This window comes from Hemicordylus capensis, chromosome 2 (genome assembly GCF_027244095.1).
Source record: "Hemicordylus capensis ecotype Gifberg chromosome 2, rHemCap1.1.pri, whole genome shotgun sequence".
Classification (NCBI taxonomy): Eukaryota; Metazoa; Chordata; class Lepidosauria; order Squamata; family Cordylidae; genus Hemicordylus; species Hemicordylus capensis.
In genome coordinates, this window is record NC_069658.1 from 251,584,454 (window position 1) to 251,604,088 (window position 19,635).

Consider the following 19,635-nt stretch of genomic DNA (forward strand, 5'->3'; position numbering starts at 1 on the left):
GTTCGGGTGGGGGGTTCCACTCAAAACAGGGGGGGCTTTATTCACCCCTTCCATTAAAGTCCCATATTTTTTGTAGTAATCGGGCAGCAAGGTGCTGCCCGCTTCAATCTCCTCTTGGCGCAGGCTCCTCGTATCCATAATCGGGGCAGCAGGATCGCTCCCAGTCCCTGCCGCCCCCTTCAAGCTAAGTCCCCCTCGGCTGGCGGCCGCCCCCTGAAGCTCCCCAGAGGTCCCCTGCCGCCCCCTTTTTTCCAAATCTACCCCCATTACAAGAGGACGGCAGGAGAACTCCCTGCCGTCCGCTCGCCTTGCCGGCTGGGCTGCAAATGGCTTCTAGGAAGCCTTTCGCGCGCGTGCCTTACTTTAGTAAGCCTTACTTTAGCGAGCAGGTGGCGGGAGAACTCCCTGCCGTCCACTCGCCTTGCCGGCTGGGCTGCAAATGGCTTCTAGGAAGCCTTTCGCGCACGCACGCGCACGAAAGGCTTCCTAGAAGCCATTTGCAGCCCAGCCGGCAAGGCAAGTGGACGGCAGGGAGTTCTCCCGCCGTCCTCTTGTAATGGGGGTAGATCTGGAAAGAAGGGGGTGGCGGGGGACCTCTGGGGAGCTTCAGGGGGTGGCCGCCAACCGAGGGGGACTTAGCTTGAAGGGGGCGGCAGGGACTGGGAGCGATCCTGCCACCCCGATTATGGATACGAGGAGCCCGCGCCGAGCGGAGATTGAAGCGGGCGGCACCTTGCCGCCCGATTACTACAAAAAATACGGGACTTTAATGGAAGGGGTGAGTAAAGCCCCCCCTGTTTTGAGTGGAACCCCCCACCCCAGTGCTGGACCGCAGCTCCGCGGTTCCGTGCACACCCCTAATGACCAATCTGTGTTTATTTCTAACCGAAATCAGAGGTGCCTGGAGAAGACACCATATGAAGGGAGATATGACAGCCATCTTCAGATATCTGAAGGGCAGACCCACAGAAGAAGGAGCAGACTGCTCCTGAGGGCAGTGCTAGAAGCAAAGATCTGAAGTTACAAGGAATCAGGTTTAGCCTGGAGCAATTTCCTGATTTTAAGAGCTGTTCGACAGCAGAACACTCTGCCTTGTGTATATTTTATTTATTTATTTTACATATTTTTATACTGCCCAAAACTTACATCTCTGGGCGGTTTACAACAAGATAAAAACAACATTAAAACATTAGTTAAAAACAAAAACAAGAAATTTAAAACACAAAAATTTTAAAACAATATTCTAAAACAACATTAAAAACAATAAAACCGTATCAGTTAAAAGCCTGGGTGAACAGATGCGTCTTTAAAGACTTTTTAAAAATTGTCAGAGATGGGGAGGCTCTTGTTTCACCAGGGAGTGCATTCCAAAGCCTCGGGGCAGCAACGGAGAAGGCCCGTCCCTAAGTAGCCACCAGACGAACTGGTGGCAGACAGACCTCTCCCAATGATCTCAATGAGCACTGGGGTTCATAACGAAGAAGACGTTCTCTTAAATACCCAGGGCTTAAGCTGTTTAGGGCTGTATAGTTATAACTAACACCTTGTATTTTGCTTGGAAACATATCAGCAACCAGTGTAGCTCCTTCAATACAGGAGTAATATGGTCTCTCCGAGATGACCCAGAGACCAGCCTGGCTGCCGCATTCTGAACCAACTGTAGTTTCCGGAGTACATACAAGGGCAGCCCCACATAGAGTGCATTACAGTAATACAGTCTGGAGGTTACCAGCAAATGTACCACTGTTTTGAGGTCACCTATCTCAAGAAATGGACGCAGCTGGCGTACGCAGCTGGCGTATCAGCCGAAGCTGATAGAAGGCACCTCTGGCCACCGCCTCAACCTGGGACACCAGGGAGAGACTTGGATCCAAAAACACCCCCAGACTGCGTACCTTCTGGGGAAGTGTGACCCCATCCAGAACAGTCGGATCAAAATCTTCTCCCGAGTTTTGACCCCGCACAATGAGTACCTCCATCTTATTTGGATTCAGTCTCAGTTTGTTATCCCTCATCCAGCCCATTACTGATTGTGTAGTGGTTGGGCTCTAGTTTGCTGGAGGTTTTCAAACAAGAGGTTGGGCAGGCATCTTACAGGTATACAGTAAGAGTTTCCTGCCCTGTCTGGACTAGAAGCTCATCAAGGTTCCTTTGAACTCTAAAATTTTAGGATGCTAGAATTCTGGGGAGTCTCACACACTCCTGAGGCTCAAGCAAGTTGTGCAGAACCAGGTAAACTGTGCTTCTGTGTGGCACCTAAACCGCTGATGGGCTTTTCTAAAAATAAGCAAGTTGGCTTTTATGAACAGAGAGATTGTGCCTAAAATGTCATACCAGCTTCCCAGAGTAGCAAGAATGAATTTTAATGTCTCCATCTCCACAGCTGGTGGAGGTCTTGGGGGTAGGAGATAAAAGGGAAACTTCAAGGCTGGGCTCCTGTTGGCCAGCAGGACAGCTATTTAAGAATAGATATGATGGTATTTATGACCGTAATTGTGATACTGCCTCTTTAAGAGATAGGACAGTACTCTGAGAAAGGAAGGTAAAAGTCAGACTCTGAGTTAATTTTGGTGACTGTGATGGGAAGTCTGTATGGAGGTCACTGCAGAGATGAAAAAGGAGTTCTTGACAAATAGCTATGTGACAAACAACTATTTGGTGTGTGTTTTTCGTTATTCAACCTGGTCTGGAGAGTAACCCCAGTAGGACCTGTAGGGTCTGGCTGCCTTAGGCAAGACTGGAAACAGATATACAAAGAAAAAGGAGCTGGTGTGGAGGATTTCCCTGCAGGGCAATCTCTGTTCCCTTCAGCTCTACCTCTATAGCTGCTGCTGGCTCTGCAGTGAAAGCTGAATAAAACATGGAGGGGGAGGGGTGGCAGATTATCTGCTTCTCCCACCTCCAAGCAGCTGGAACGGTTACCTAATAAAAAGGATGCTCAGAGCTTTATTCTTACCCAGCCTTCACTTTGAAAAGAGCTCTGATGGGGTGGAATGCAGAATAAAATGGTTTCCTGACTGATGCAGGGATGAATAAATCAAAGCTGTCGAAAGCCAGCTTCTCCTCAAATGGGATAAAAAAGGTTGCCCCACCTCATATCTTTGGCAAAAGCTGTAGGAGTGTTGCAAATTATAGCGCAATATATATCTGTCCCCACTCTTCGGCTGCCTCAGGGGGAGAGCATCAGGGAGCCTTTTCCATACACATAAAAGAGAGGGAGAAGGGTCTCTCCTGAGAAGGAGGCTTCCGAGAAGGTGTAGATGGGGGCTGCTGAGTCAGCATCCAAAAAGGCCACCTGCCCCCCAGAACAGTTTAGAGTCACTTGGATCCTCTTAGGCTCCCTACTCAGCTGCAGAAGAATGTGAGCAGGGGAAGTGAGTGCCAAGTATGCCTCATACAACTTCATCACAGCCCAGATCCCTTCCTTGGGACCCCAACATGATGTGTTCTTACCCTTCACAGACTTTCTGGAAACGTCCACTGCCCAGTTTCCCTCACTTCCCACACTGACTTCCCAGCAATGTCTCCCTATTGTGAATCCCTCACATCCCAGCACAATATAATCATTCCTGAATCTCTCAGAATTGTAGGGCAGATGTTGCTGTTTCTCTCCCCATCTCACACTTTTACGATCTTCAGCCAGGATGAGTCGGGGATGAGCTGTCAATGGATCCAGAGTGACTTTGGCTGTTGGGGGTTGAGTGAAGAGGAGGAAAAAGAAAAGAAACAGAGTCAACTGGAAGACTGACTTCATGCTGAAATATATTTAGCTACTCTTATGTGTTTTGATGAAGTGGGATAATAATTTTTAAAATCTCCATAATAAATATGTTGTGAGCCTCTAACCACATATCTGGAGTTACTTATTATTATTATTTTTATTTATTTAACATATACTTATATACTGCTCAAAATGCAAGTCTCTGGGCGGTTTACAACAAAACAATAAAAACAACAAATAAAAAGGTAAACACATTACAGCAATTTAAAATTTAAAAGGTTAAAACTATTAAAAATCAAACAATTAAAACAGCATCTAATTAAAAGCCTGGGTGAAGAAATGTTTCTTGACCGCCTTTTAAAAAGCTGTAAGAGATGTGGAGGCGCTTATTTCATCAGGAAGTGTGTTCCAAAGCCTTGGGGCAGCAATGGAGAAGGCCTGTCCCTGAGTAGCTACCAGACCAGCCAGTGGCAACTGCAGACGGACCTCTCCTGATGATCTCAGTGGGTGGTGAGGTTCAAGAAGACATTATCTTAAATACCCAGGGCCCAAGCTGTTTAGGGCTTTATAGATTATAACAGAGCAGCAGGGCAAAGAGGCTCCAGAGATTGGCAATGGGCCCCCTACTGGGATGTGGGCCTCAACAGGTGCCCAATAATGCAGATCCCTCAAATTCTCAACCTGTGGCATCCACATCTGGGATGTTCTTTTCCTTATTCCAGACTTTTCCTACCTTTCAATGGAGGCCCTAGCCAAAACCTTAGCAAAAGCTGGAAGCAGGCAAGTTAAGGACAGAGAACAGGGGTTATTCCCTGGGAAGAAACAAATGAGGATTGTGTTGTCTTCAGGCCCTGCTTCTCAGCCTCCCAGAAGTATCTGGCTGGCCACAGTTGGACCAGACAGACCTTGTATCTGATCCAGATGCCAAGATTTTAAGTTCCCTGCTTTTATGGTTTGTGAGCAGAACTGGGAGTAAAGAAACAGAATGGAAGGGCATAGAATTTAAAGGTAGATACATATTTAAAACTAGAGAAAGGAAATATACATAGGCATGGAGGCCTGCCCTCATCCCTCTTCTCCTAATTCACACATCGATATGTTCCAGAGCCCTCAAGGCAGACCTGGTGAACTCCTAGGGAAAAAAGCAGACAACTTTCTGACAAGTCTCCATCCCTCCTGTGGATTTTGTCCATCATCTGGCCTCACAATTTACCTTTATTTGGCTGAGATCCAGATAGCAGCGTGTCTGGGGGAGGAAAGAGAACACAGAGTAAGTATCACACAATGTACTTTGTACAAATATTATTATTTTGTAGCAGAAAACTCCAGTTTGGCAGGAAAACCTGTATTGGCCTAGTTTCAGCGTTACATCAGAGATAAGGTGGCTCACTGGATCCCACAGACATCTGTCTCTCAAAGAGTGGGAAGCCTTTCCCCTCTTTAATCACTATAAAAGAAGGGCCCAATCCCACTCTATTTTGTCACCAGTCCAATCATGAGTAATCCAAGTTACTAAGTGACCAGCTGCTTCTGGTGTCCAGAAAGGGAGAAGCTGTAGAAAGGAATGCTCTCTCAGCCAAGGACCTGCCTACTGCTAGACTTACTAAGGTAAAACTCTATGCTAGTTAGTTAATGTTTTTGTATTTGCTTTTGAATTTCTGTGTGCCTTTCTTTACTCCCAATCTTCCCTATTTCCCCCAATCCCTCATTCTACATGCAACTCTTAATACTTTTCATATAATTAGAAGTGGCTTCAGTCTGGTTCTGGAGGGTTACTTGCAAAACTCTTCCCCATGTGCCTCGTAAGGTTATGTGCTACTGATTACTTGTCTTTACATTAATACACGGTTTGTCTAGACTGGGTTGTGTAGACTCCAGCAGTAGAGTGCCTTTAAGTCCCAAGCCAGACAGTTCTAGTTGTTAAAGCCATTTCTAAGCCTGGTCAGTGGCTTTGGATCAGTCTTTAACAGGGAGCAGCCTACCTGGAAGGAATCGTGTGCTCCTAAATTGGGATCAGAGCAATCTTTCTACTAAGAGTAGATGCCAGGAAAGCATAGAGTAACCCCCGGTCCATCACAGATGGATTCGGCGATAATCAGGAATACTAATGTTCTCGTATTTCTGTAGTTCTTTTAAGTATTGTTACCCCACACCCCACCCGTGTCTGCCTGAGCTGTGTGTGCAGGGGCATCATTTTGGAAAAAGCAGGATTGTTATTTAGCTCCCAAGTTGTTTAACTTTTACTTCAATTCCGTAAAAGCTCAGTTGGATGACCCAGATTTTCACTCGCCCAAAATAGCCAACAAAACCATGGAGACTCTTTTGTACACAAATGATGTGGCAATCTGTTCAAGGACCCATATTGGATTAAGGGGGGGCATATGTGCTTTTCCCCGATGGAGCAATGAAAATGAACTCCAAATAAACTATCAAGAAACCAAGGTATTGTTTTTTGCTACGCAACCTAAAATATATAAATGGTCCATCAGTGGGTTGAAATTGAACAGGTTAAGTGTTTTAAATATCTAGGAATCCACTTTCATTTTTCTGGAAGGCAGAATGCTCATGCCAAATATGTGGCTCAGGATACTCAAAGGATACTCAAAGAATTGTTGCAGCAATCCTGAATTTCTTCCATACTACAGGTGGGCAGCATATCTCAGCCGCCATCAGACTCTTTTGAGGCCAAAATATTAGCCCAACTTCTGTATGGAGCCCAGCTTGGATTATACTCCAGTCTTTCATTATTGGAGGTGATCAGAGGACAAAGAGTGCAATCTTGAGGGTTGAACGCAGAACTTGGCTCGCTATAATTGGTCTGTGGCTTAAAGTAAATTTTTCTCCAAATGACTTGGCTCACCTGACATCAATTGATAATAAATCATCCTGGCACAAATGAAGCTTTTGCATTATGCTTTTGCCCCGGACTTTTTATTGTCATTAGGATATTACTGTGTCAAGGCTGCCATTAAACAGCGGATGGGAGATATGGAACATCCAGCTGACATGAATCTTGCCCCTAAATACTTTAAATCAGGAAGAATTAATTGATGCTATTCATATGTATTCCAAAACTACAGATGGTGCAGAATGTGGTTAACAGAATGATTTCCTGCAGTGCTCATATTACACCGGACTTGAAGGCACTAAAATGGCTGCCAATTTGTTTCTGGGTACAATTATTGTTATGATTTAAAATATTTCTGTACCACCCAAAACTTGTGTCTCTGGGTGGTTTACAATTAAAATCATTAAAAACATTGAAAGCCCAATATTAAAAATATTATAAATCTATTATATCACACTATAAACCTAATTAAAAGCCTGGGTTAATAAATGTGTCTTCAGTGCCTTTTAAAAAGTTGCCAGAGATGGGGAGGCTCTTATTTCAAGAGGAAGCGCATTCCAATATCCAGGGGCAGCAACCGAGAAGGTCCGTTTCCGAGTAGCCGCCAAACAGGTTGGCAGCAACCGCAAACAAATCTCTCTAGATGATCTTAACAGACGGTGGGGCTCATAGCGAAGAAGACGTCCTCTTAAATACCCAGGGCCTAAGCTGTTTAGGGCTTTATAGGTAATAACCAGCATCTTATGTTTTGCCTGGAAATGTATCGGCAGTCAGTGTAGTTCCTTCAACACAGGAGTGACATGGTCTCTCCTAGATTACTCAGAGACCAACCTGGCCACCGCATTCTGAACCAACTGCAGTTTCCACACTACGTAACTTGGCATAACCCCTGCTAACTGGGCAAAGAGGCACCTTTTAACATGGTGATTCTCTTTATTGAGCAGGGGGATAGTAACTGGCCCTATCCACCCCAGCACAGTATCTCCAGTGACTGTTGCTGGTGTCTATCTGATGTTTCTTTTTAGATTGTGAGCCCTTTGGGGACAGGGATCCATCTTATTTATTTATTATTTCTCTGTGTAAACCGCCCTGAGCCATTTTTGGAAGGGTGGTGTAGAAATCAAATAAATAAATAAATACGTACAAAGGCAGCCACACATAGAGTGCATTGCAGTAATCCAGCCTAGAGGTTAGCTGCATATGTACCACTGTTTTGAGGTCATTCATCTCAAGAAATGGATGCAGCTGGTGTATCAAGCAAAGCTGATAAAAAGAACCTCTGGCCACCGCCTCAACCTGGGACACCAGGGAGAGGTTCGGATCCAGAAGCACCCCCAGACAGCGTACCTGTTCCTTCCGAGGGAGCGTGACCCCATCCAGAACTGGCCAATCAAAATCATCTCCTGAGTTCCGACCCCGCACAATAAGTACCTCCATCTTATCTGGATTCAGCCTCAGTTTGTTATCCCTCATCCAGCACATTACCTCCTCCAGGCAGGCATTAATGGAGGTTATGCCTTCTTCCAATGATGCTGACATGGAGAAATAGATTTGGATGTCATCAGCATACTGATAACACCCTGCACCAAATCCCCTGATCTCTCCCAGCAGTTTCATGTAGATGTTAAACAAAATCAGAGACAATATGGAGCCCTGAGGGACACCATACGAAAATTTAGATTTTGAAGAAGAACAGTTTCCAAGAGACACCCATGAGGTAGGAGCGGAACCAATGCAAAGCAGTGCCTTCCACCCCCAACCCCTTCAGACATTCCAGAAGGATACTATGGTCAATAGTATCGAAAGCTGCCGAGGATCCAAAAGGACCAACACTCCCTCTGTCAATTCCCAATTGGACATCATCCATCAGGATGACCAAGACAGTCTCCACCCCATAGCCTGCCCAAAAGCCGGTTTAAAATGGGTCTAGATGATCAGTTTCCTCCAACACCACCTGGAGCTGGGAGGCCAACATTTTCTCAATCACCTTGCCCAGCCATGGAAGGTTGGAGACAGACCTGTAATTGCTTAACTCTGAGGGATCCAAGGCAGGCTTCTTCAGAAGCAGTCTAATGATTGCCTCCTTAAGACAAGGAGGCATCCTACCCTCCCTCAGAGAAGCATTTATTATCTCTACCAGGCCCTCTACAACAGTCTCCCTGATAGATAGTATAAGCCATGTCAGGCAAGGATCAAGAGGGCAGGTGGTAGGCCGCACCATTCCAAGCAACCTTTTCACATCCTCAGGAGTCACGAACTGAAACTGATCCAGGATCATCACATAAGAGGAGCTGCTGGACACCTTGGCATCAGACTCTGTAACAATTGTAGAGTTTGAATTTAAGTCGGCCCGAATACGAGGTATTTTGTCCACAAAAAACTCATTAAAAACGCCACACCGCGTAATTGTTGGTTCCAAGTACCGATTCATGGGGGAAAGCGCGCACATTAGCCCCTTCACGACCCTGAACAACTTTGCCGGATATGAACTTGCAGACGCAATACGGGAGGAAAAGAATCACTTCTTTGCCATATGTATCGCCTGAACATAGATCTTCAAATGCTCTCTATGTAAAGTCGAGTCTTTCTCGACTTGCACTCTAGTCATCTACCTCTCCTCTTCAGCCCTCATAGTTCTTCCGTATACCAAGGGGCCAGTTTCGAAGCAGGTCGGAGAGGACACTTAGGAGAAATCATGTCCACTGCCCTGGTGAATTGATTATTCCAATTCTCCACCAGAGTGCCAACAGGGTCACCAGCAGAGCCAACACTAAATTCCTCCAAGGCTTCTTGGAATCCTGTTGGATCCAGTAACCTTCTCAGGTGGACCATCCTAATGGGCCTTCTACCCCTGTGGAGGTGGGACGTGGTCATGAGTCCAAACTTAACCAGATGGTGGTCCATTCATGACAATGGGGAAATCAATGGAGTCCCCACACTCGGAGCATCACCCTGTTCAGAGTGAAAGACCAGATCAAGTGTGTGACCAGCAATATGTGTCGGTCCCGAGACCACCTGGGATAAACCCATAGTTGCCATGGCCACTATGAACTCCTGAGCTGCCCCTGACAAATTGGTCCCAAAGTGAAATTGAAGTCCTCTAGCACCACAAGCCTGGGAGACTACAACACCAAGCCCAAGACCAAGTCCGTCAGCTCAGTCAGGGACTCCGTCGGGCAGCGGGGCGATCGGTACCAGGGGCATAACTACCATTAGGCAAGGGGAGGTGGCTGCCTGGGGGCCCCCACGCCTCAAGCCCCCCCCCCGAGGCAAGTCACATGTGAAGTGAGTGTGTGTGTATCAGCGAGGGGCCCATTTTAAAATTTTGTCTCTGGGCCCACTCCAGCCTCGTTACGCCCCTGATCGGTACTCCCAACAGAAGTCCCAATCTATCCCTGGTCCTCAAATTTCAATATGTGTGTACCTAATATTAGCCACCCAGAGACGAAAGTTTGGGCGGTATATAAATGTGATAAATAAATAAATATGTTTGTACACTCAATACACATACGTTCAGTCACCTCCAGTGACTGTTGCTGGTGTCTTTCTTGTGTTTCTTTTAGACTGTAGGCCCTTTGGGGACAGGGATCCATCTTATTCATTATTTCTCTGTGTAAACCACACTGAGAAAAGGGCAGTATAGAAATCAAATCAAATTAAATCAATCAATCAGTCAGTTCAGACACTTCGACAGGGATCCTGGTCAGGGAGATACTGTTCTTATAGACCAGGGATTCTCAAACTTGGGTCCTCAGGTGTTATTGGACTTCAACTCCCATAATCCCCAGCCTCAGTGGCCTTTGGTTGGGGATTATGGGAGTTGAAGTCCAATAACACTTGAGGACCCAAGTTTGAGAATCACTGTTATAGACCATAGTCACTCCACCTCCACGCCCACATCCCCTCTGCTCCTCAATAGAGCACCCTGGATAGAGAAGCCAGGACCAGACTGGGCCACCATCCTCCCACAATCAAATCTCCATAATACATACCAGATCGGCCCCAGATTCAAGGTGCTGGTTATTACCTTTAAAGCGCTAAACTGCTTGGGCCCCAGGTTACTTAATGACTGCCGACTCTCAGCTCAACCTACCCACCTGACTAGGTCAGCTGGGCGGGCTCTGCTCCATGTGCTAACTGCTGAGCGCAGGACAGGGCCTTGTGCTGACTGCCCCCAGGCTATCTGTCTTACTTGCAGCTGAGATCCACATGGCTCCCTCTTTCCCAGGTATTCAGAGGAAACTGATGTCTGCTCTTTTTATCCAGGCTTTTGGCCATGAGTGGCCCATGCCTCTCTTTTCAGGATGTAATTGTGCTTGTTTTATTTTGAGGTTGGTTTTATTGAATTTTTTAAAAACATTGTTTCTGCCCTGGGGTTTGAAGACTAAGGTGAAGGGGATTAAAGACATAATTATTAAATAAATATAACATCCTCACAGCCATTCTTCTTTACCTCTGAATTGCCTCATGACACCATTCAGGAAGAGATTTTTATCATATACATCCCAGATTCTCTGCTTCAGAGCAGGAGGGAAAGTCACAGGATTTTCAAACACCTTTTTCTTCTCACACCTGTAGAGAAGCAAAATGTTAACCAATCAACCAGGAAAGAAAGAAAAGGAAAGATTGTGCCGTCAAGTCAGTGTCGACTCCTGGCAACCACACAGCCATGCGGCTTTCCTGGTAGAATACAGGTAGGGTTTACCATTGCCTTCCTCCCATGTAGTATGAGATGATGCCTGTGCCATTGTCACTGAAGTGAGCATCCGCCTCCAGCACTTTCCTATATCGCTGCTGCCTGATAGGTGACTACAAAAATATATTTACTAGGCACAGTCTGGGAAGCACACCAGGGGGGATTCAAACTCACAGCCTCTTGCTCCCTAGGCAGGCTGCTTCCCCACTGCACCATCACAGCTGATAACCCATCAACCACCCAAGACATAATTCTGAAGTGAAGTAAAAGGAAGGGATGGGGAGGAAGAAACCAGCAGGAAGTCAGCTGGAGCACGGTCAAGAAAATTACACATCTCCAGCTGCTGCTTTTTTGTGAGCAGCTTCACAGATACTCCATGGAACAGAGAGGGGGCCCTGGGACTGTGTAGGGCTGTCATGATAATGCCCAGCACAGTCCAATGCAATGGCCAGGCTACAGGAGATGCAACCAAGTCATTCACTGAGCCCATACCACGGACTGCTTCTTCTTCTATGGGACCAAAATAGCTCCTGGGACTTGGCCATACTGGCCAAGCTCAAACTTTATCATTTTTTATCATTAAAAAGCAAAATGTTTTTAAATGTTTTTATTAACGCTGGGGGGAAATTGAGTTTCCGCACCAACGTGTTATATACAAAAACACGACAAGGTGGCATTGGAGTTCCACATTTAGTTTCCTATTATGAAGCTTTGCACCTTTGTAACATTCTTTGGCTAATAGCAGACCCAGAGGCTAACTCTGGGCTAAGATGGAGGTTGCAGAACAATTCTTTAGTGACATCAGTAATCTACTTTTAAGCGCCAGACTTTCCCAAAATTGTTGAAAACCAACCCTTTTTTAATTGTTACATTTAAGACCTGGGGGAAATGGTATAAGATTTTTATATCGATTTGCAGCCATTCTAAATCTCCTGATTGATACACCTTCTCAAGTACTTCATGCTATTTGACACCACGTGACTAAATTAAAAGACTTCTACTATTTGGATAAACCAATTGATTTAGCTCCAATATGGGAGAGGTTTATAAGTATGCGTTACTCCTGGCTGAATTTCCTTCAGTTTAAGTCTTTTCTCTCCCACCTAGATACAATAAAACAAACTAATAGAAAACTAAGTTTGATATATTATTAGAAACTCCAGAGTACTCTAAAGGCCTAATTTCTAAATTGTATATTATAATAAATCAAATAAATAATCCTTTAATTGGCCTTAAGTTGAGCTGGGAAAGTGCTTTACAGCAGACTATTAGCTATCTGGAATGGAACAAGATATGGAAATGAAAGCCAGTGGCTTCAACCTCAGCCCATGTTAAAGAGAATTTTATTAAACTATTTCATAGGTGATATATGACCCCTTCCAGATTAGCCTATATGAATAAGAGCATTTCCCCTCTCTGTTGGAATGGTTGTGGATCTAGGGTAGAGTTGCCATGCCCCCCAGAATTCCGGGTTTCTCCTGGATTGTAAGCATCCCACCCAGATTCACCTGGATTTCAGCTTTCTTTTAAAAAAAGAAAAGTGGTGGTGGGGAGCTAAGATCTAACCCTTATAGAAGCGGAGTTATGGAGCAAAATGTGCAGTCGCTATTCTGCTCAAAAATTATTTTCAAGCCAATTTACATAATATGCAAATTAGGAATCCAGATTTGGAAAGCCAGAATATGGCAACCCTAGTCTAGGGTAACGTATTTTAAAGATGAGCAAAATTATATGGCAGAGGTTAGATCTGAGACCAGTTAGTATTATTACATATATTTTCAGGGGTCAATTTGGGGCTATCATCTAAGGAATATTTTTATTTATAATATTTGATAATATTTATCAAAATATTATTAAATATTTATATGATAATATTTATGTTAACAGCTGCCAGACTGTCCATTGCACGGCACTGGAAAAACAAAAACATGACTCGTCACTTGGTATCAGCAAATGTGGCATATTGCTATATCAGAAAAAGTGACCCACATTATTCATCTTCGATTGGGTCAAGCTAATTCCAACACTTTTCTTACCACATGGTCTGATTTTATCTTATATACAAATCAGGAAAATTTTGCTCACTCTCTACCTTCCAGCTATATTAATATCTGGAAAGACTGTTGACCGAAGTTGTTATGTAATTAAGTAGAAAATGGAGTTTATATGTTTGTTAAAAGGGATATCATTGTTAGTGAGTGATTCTTGTTTTTTCAAAAATGATTGTTTTGTGTCATGGTAAAAATAAAAATTAAAAAAAAAAATTTTAGGTGGGGGAGATGATTTCCTTCAAAAGATTAGTCAACACCTACTCTAGAACCAAAATATTATACCACATTCTCCCCAGAAATTCTGTAGTATCCAACTGCTTACCTCTCCAAGGTGCTTCTAACATCCTAGAAGGGAGGGAGAGAAAGAAGAGGGAACTCAGTGCCTGCCAGGGTGTCAATAAGGATATAAAATCAGCAGGTAAAGTGGAACCATCTCATTTTAGTGCAGGGCAGTTGACTTAAAAAATCCTAACAGCTGAAACAGGTAAGTGGAGATACTGACCAGAACAAAAAAACACTCTTCCTTTAAAATGTGCAGTGTGACTTCTACTATTTAGCCCTAGTTTCCTATTGTCCTGACATGCTTTTACTTTGACGGAACAAACGCCCTTTTATACCTGTCCACCACCCCCGCCCACAAACACTTCAGAGATCCAAACAAACTTGGCATGGCCACAGAGGGAATAAGGCACTTGGCCTCTCCGGCTGGAGTCACTCATGTAAGGCTCCCAGACAGGGGCGTAGCGGGACTGCTGGCGGCCCATGTGCGGCCGCGGCAGGTGCCTCCACTAACCCCTCCCCCAGCATCTGACGTCAGATGTGGGGCTAGCCATACCCTCGCGTCTGACGTCAGACGTAGTGGGCATGTTCTGGCTCCTGAACGGAGCCTTGAGGCTCCGTTTGGGAGTTGCAGTTTAACTGCTGAAGGGGCCGCATGGCCCCTTCGGCAGTTAAACTAAGGCTGGCGCGGCTTTCGCAGCACACCCCAGGAGCAGCTCTTTCCTGCAGGGAAGAGCTGCTCCTGGGCTGGCGCTGCAAAAGCAGCGCCAGTCTTTTAGCTCCTGAAGGGGCAGAGCGGCCAGGAGCAACTCTTCCCTGCCTTTGCCCGGCCCCTGCTCAGGAGCTAAACTACCACCCCCGCATCTGACGTCAGACGAGGGGGGCGTGTCTGGGCTGCGAAGCGTGGCCTCTGATTGGGCGCGGCCCGGGTTCTTTGAACCCGTTCAACCAATGGTAGCTCCGCCCCTGCTCCCAGATGATATGGGAATGTTCAAGTTGATATGTCAGCTATGATCAGTAGCTGACAGGCAAAAAGGGGAAAATGCTGATAGGGCCCCAGTTACTGGAGAGGCAGGGGTTAAGGAGGATTTTGGCTCATGCAGACCGCTGGATCCTGCTTTTCAGTTGTACAGAGCACAAGGGAAGATCTTATTAGTGATTATGCTGGTCTGTTTAATACAAGGGGGGGGGGAACGGACTGCAAAGGGCAATGACTGGAAGTAAAGTGGGGAAGGTATGTCCAGGTCTGGAAGAAGGGGGTTGCGCTCCTGAAATCCTCTGATACAATAATTTCAAACCACAGCCTTCCTGCTAATGTTGGACTGCAACTCCCAGCATCCTCAGTCACAATAGCCAGTATCCAAGGATGATGGGAGTTGTAGGCCAATATCTGCAGTCTGAGATCCCTGATCTGTGACATTACCACTTACACAGAAAGCCACTCCTCCGCAGACCAAAACAAGCTGTGTTATGGTCCATCTATTGTCCCCTGCTGAGCAAAGAGGCACCTTTTAACAGTGGTGTTTCTCTTTATTGAGCAGAGGGAGAGCAACTGGCCCTATCCATCCCCAGCACAGCATCCCTCCAGTGGCTGTTGTTGGTGTCTATCTCATATTTCTTTTTTAGATTGTGGGCCCTTTGGGGACAGGGAGTCTATCTATCTATCTGTAAACCGCTTTGGGAATCTTTTTGTTGAAAAGTGGTATATAAATATTTGTCGTATTCGTATATACGGCTTTCCTGATTGTGCAAGTTGTTTCATTAGCATCACCAAGTCAGAATCATTGAACAATAAAAACAAATATATGTTTCATGGGAAGAGAAGGACTCCAAGGCAAAGTGAATGAAGGATGGCAACTGCAGACCAGAGTGGAAGCAACTCCATAGTCTGGAATAGTCCGCACAAAGGTGAAACATCCTCTTATTTCACTTGGATGCTCCTGTGCAAGACACACCTGACTATCAGCAACAAACACTAGGCCTCTTCAGTTCTTGTAGTGATGAAGAAACACCAAAATTTTTGGCAACAGCCTTCCCCTACAGAGGAGGAGGCTGCCCTGTCAGTGGCGTAGTGAGCTTGAAGGTGGCCTGGGTGCAAACTCCGGAGCACCATCACCCCTACGTGACAGGGTGACAAAGCTGCAGCGGCAGCTCCATTGCTACCCCTACCCCACAGCACTGGAGGCGTGCCTGCACTGTTGCCCCAGAGAGGAGAACACTGTTGCACTCTTGAGAAGATGGTGAGTTGCTGTGAACAGTGGAGTGGACGGGTGGGGGACATCATTCCCCCACCCCCACTCTGGAAGAGGTTGAGTCCCTCATGGCCCCACCCTCAAAGGGGAGTTGAGGAAGAGGTGGGAAGGTCCAGATCCAAGTAAACGGCTTACTTCTTTCCTGCCTCTCCTCTCTCTTTCTCTCTGTCAGCCTGAGCAGGAGACAGGCTGGAAGTGGCAGTGGTGGAGTGGGATGTACCTGAAGTCCAGTCCTGGGTTGTGGAAGGAGGAAGTTGTCCAGACTTGAAAGATCACAGGTCAGATGCCTTTCGTGGCCACTGGCCCTGCTCCGTCCACACCACACTATCCTCACTCCCCGGACCCCACTCCATGCACCCTGCCTGCCTCGTTCTGGCTCCTCTTTGGAGATCGATCCCTGGCTGGAAATAGCCCCCATCTCTGTCTGAGATCAAGGCAAGAGAAAGTCAGGCTGAACAGCTCAGCTGCTTCTCTCTGACTCTCTCATCTTTTTATGGGTCCCAGGGAGTGGGAGCAGTCAAGGCAACCTTTGACTCCCCTCCCCTTTGAAAATTGTTTAGCAGCTGCTCCATGACAAAAAGCCACAGGCAGGAACCGCAAGATTTCGATGAAAGAGGAAGGGTGCGCTGAGAGCTGCTCCCCACCGGCGGGATGCCATGCAATGCCACCGTTATTCATGTCACCGGGCAGAATGATCCAGGCTGGGATGAGAGGAAGTTGGAAGCAACACATTTTCTCATCTCCACCCTGCCTTCCCCACATTCCTCCCCCACACACCCCAATGTTGATCCCAGACGGAACTTGTCAGTTCCACCAATTCCTTGTCGTGCTGCGTTAGTCTGCACCTGGGAAGCAGCAGCGGTCACACTGTGCTGGGGATGGGCAGCACCACTGCTATGCGGCGCTGAAGCTGACCAGCAAAGGAGGGGAGGTGGGGGGAGGCAAGCAAGGCAGCCCCTATCAGGGAGAGGTGTCTCTTGGAGGCAGGATGCTGCGGGCACCTTTGGACCCACCCACCCAATTGAAGCTCCTCCCCTGTGCCCTGTTTCTGCCAGAGTCTTACCTGCAGAAGTTCACTTGTTGACTGCTGACATTTTTTCTCCATCTCCTGGATAACATTTTCAAGAGAGGAGAGCTCCTTCAACAGTTTAGCCATTTTCTCATCCATTTTTCTTGCAATCCCTTCCTCCACCTCTTCTATCTTAGCCAGCAGATGGTTTTCATGTTCTTCCAGAAGCTGGTGTAACTGTCTGAATTCAGCCACCATCTTCTGCTTCTCAGCTCCTATTTGCTTCTGCAACAAGCATAACAGCTACTAGTCAGAGGGCTATAGGCCACCTCCAGCCTCAGAAGCAAGATGCCTCTAAATACCAACTGCAGGGGAGCAACAGCAGGAGAGAGGCCATGCCTTCATCTCTAGCCTGTGGGCTTCCCAAAGGCATCTGGTTGGCCACTATGTGAAACAGGATGCTGGACTAGACAGACCTTGGACCTGATCCAGCTGGGTTCTCCTTAAGCAAGCAGGTGCAAAGAGGCCAATGTCACAAAATAGTGGATGATACCCGGACTAGTGCCAGTGCTTCAATCCTGAGCCCATGTAAGTGGGGGAAAGGATGATTTCTGACATCTCCTCTTCCTTTCCCAGGTGCTGGTGCCACCCATAAATATGCCCCTGAAGACTGCGAAGCCCCCAGGGACATATTTTTGGGTGGCACGGGCAGCTGCAGAAAGGGGAGATTGGTGGGATGCTGGCCAGTGAATTTTTGCAGAGTCAAGAGCTGGGTGATGAGAATTCTATAGGAAGAACACTTTGAACATGTCAAAAGATGAATGATAACACCACTAGTCAGGGAAACGGTTTTATAAAAAGAACTTAAGTAAAGTGTGCCATCGACTCCTGGCGACCACAGAGCCCTGTGGTTGTCTTTGGTAGAATACAGGAGGGGTTTACCATTGCCATCTCCCGCGCAGTATGAGATTATGCCTTTCAGCATCTTCCTAGATTGCTGCTCCCTGATATAGGTGTTCCCCATAGTCAGGGAAACATACCAGCAGAGATTCGAATCGGCGACTTTTGGCTTGCTAGTCAAGTCATTAAAAGAAGAGTCCACCCTTAAAACAGCCTTTCAAGAACTTTTTACTGGTGATCAGGGGGCCCAAATAATACACACTTTTCTTCAGAAGAGAAGTGTTACCTCATAGCTTTTTACTCTGTGTTTTATACTCAGTTTTTCCACTTCTAGATTCAAAGATTTGTTTAGTTCATGATACTTACAAGGAGGCCTTGGCTGTCCTTCTCTGTGTCTGCTTTATAGGTGAGAATGTCTTCTCTCTCCTTCCTCAACCTTTCCAGAAAGGTACAAATCTGATCCTGAAGAGAAAACTGTTTTTGTTTCTTCCTTTTAAAATATATCCCCCCACCCACCAATCCCCCCTAGGTTCTCCCTGCTGTGCTTTACTTTTGGATTCCTTTATTATGGTGTCATGATTCTATTTATATGTAAGTTGTACTGATTTTATATTTCTTGTACTCTGCTTGGTCCCTGTAAGTTGACTATTTAGAGAGGAAAAATGGGGTAGAAATTTAGCACGAAAAACTAAAAAAATGTACAACTTTCAGGCATTTAATTTATAGTTTTAAAGTTTACGTTTTAGAGTTTTATCTATATTTTGAAATCGTTTTAATTGTGGTAATGTTTTGATTGTTGTGTTTTGGATTGTAAACCATCCAGAGATCTGGATATGGGGAGCTATAGAAATGTGCTAAACAAACTCTCAGTTATAGTATGGATAAACACAGGCAAGTTAAAAGTTATTCTTAATTCCATATCTACATTTCACTGCCTTTCGTTCCAAGAGAACATTGTGGTTGAAAAATGAACACTGTTGCAGTTGTACTGTTCTGGGCCTCGCCCCCTTTGAACCTAAAAGCTGTTTCAGGTGAACTGTTCTGGAGAGCTGTCAGATCAGATCCGGCGAACCCTTTTCCTGCCACGTGACTCAAGCCTGGAAGCCTTAATTGAGGAACTGCCTTCCAGAACTCCTCTCAGCCTCCTGCTTCTTCTGCAGAAACTGAGCTGGGACAGTCCAGACTTCTTCCCCACCCCAGCTGTCACTTCCCCAAATACAACTCCATTATTCCTCAGTCCATTGAAAGGGGAGTCCTTACCTTGTACTCCTGGGCAGCCTCCTGCACAGGAACTACATTGTGAGCTCGGTGCTCCTTGGATCGGTCACACACCACACAGATGGGGGCTTCATCGTTTTTGCAGAAGAGCTTCAGGGGCTCCTGGTCTCTCTCGCAGACTCTCTCACATCCTACTTCGTGTTTCGCCCGATTACTCAGCTCTTTGGTTATCTCAACAAAATTGGCCAGCTGCCTGTTTGCCTTCAGGGTCGATGGCTGAACTCTCTCTCGGCACTGAGGACAGGTGGTGACTGTGGGTGACTCTTCCCAGTACTCGGAAATGCAGCCTCGGCAGAAATTGTGCCCACAGTCAAGTATTACTGGGTCTGTGAAGAAGTCCAGGCAAATGGAGCAAGTCGCTTCCTCCTGAAACCTCTCACTGAGGCTGGGAGCAGCCATGGCTCCTCAGACAGCACTGCCACAGCAGGATGCAAACAAACTGAGTTTCGCTTTCACCTCTGCCCCTCCCACCCAGTCAGCTCCTTGCTGCCGCCCCGGCACTGGGCATTCCTCTTTCTGTCAGACAGATCTAGAAAAAAGTATCAGATTTCAGTGCTGGAAAGGAGGGTTGTTGACCTCCCCAGGAGCAGAAGAGGCAACC

The 19,635-nt window shown here is 46.2% G+C and overlaps 1 protein-coding gene across 1 annotated transcript; it reads right to left on the bottom strand.

Annotated features, from left to right (window-relative positions):
- Positions 1-1,115: 1,115 nt before the first annotated feature.
- LOC128343938 (E3 ubiquitin-protein ligase TRIM7-like) lies at positions 1,116-19,433 on the bottom strand. The gene is made up of 7 exons (XM_053293373.1): positions 19,017-19,433; positions 18,123-18,218; positions 16,911-17,141; positions 13,639-13,661; positions 11,023-11,141; positions 4,935-4,967; positions 1,116-3,687 (listed from the first exon to the last, which is right to left on the bottom strand). Exons 1-7 carry the CDS (start codon positions 19,431-19,433, stop codon positions 3,170-3,172), a joined length of 1,437 nt encoding a protein of 478 aa, XP_053149348.1. The 3' UTR covers positions 1,116-3,169.
- Positions 19,434-19,635: the final 202 nt, after the last annotated feature.

Coding starts and splice junctions, on each gene's coding strand:
- LOC128343938 (XM_053293373.1), bottom strand. CDS start 19,433: ATGGCTGCTCCCAGCCTCAGTGAGAGGTTTCAGGAGGAAGCGACTTGC. Junction 17,142..18,122: donor AGGACAGCCAAGGCCTCCTT/GTAAGTATCATG, acceptor TGCTTGTTGCAG/AAGCAAATAGGAGCTGAGAA. Junction 13,662..16,910: donor CAACAAGTGAACTTCTGCAG/GTAAGACTCTGG, acceptor CCTCCCTTCTAG/GATGTTAGAAGCACCTTGGA.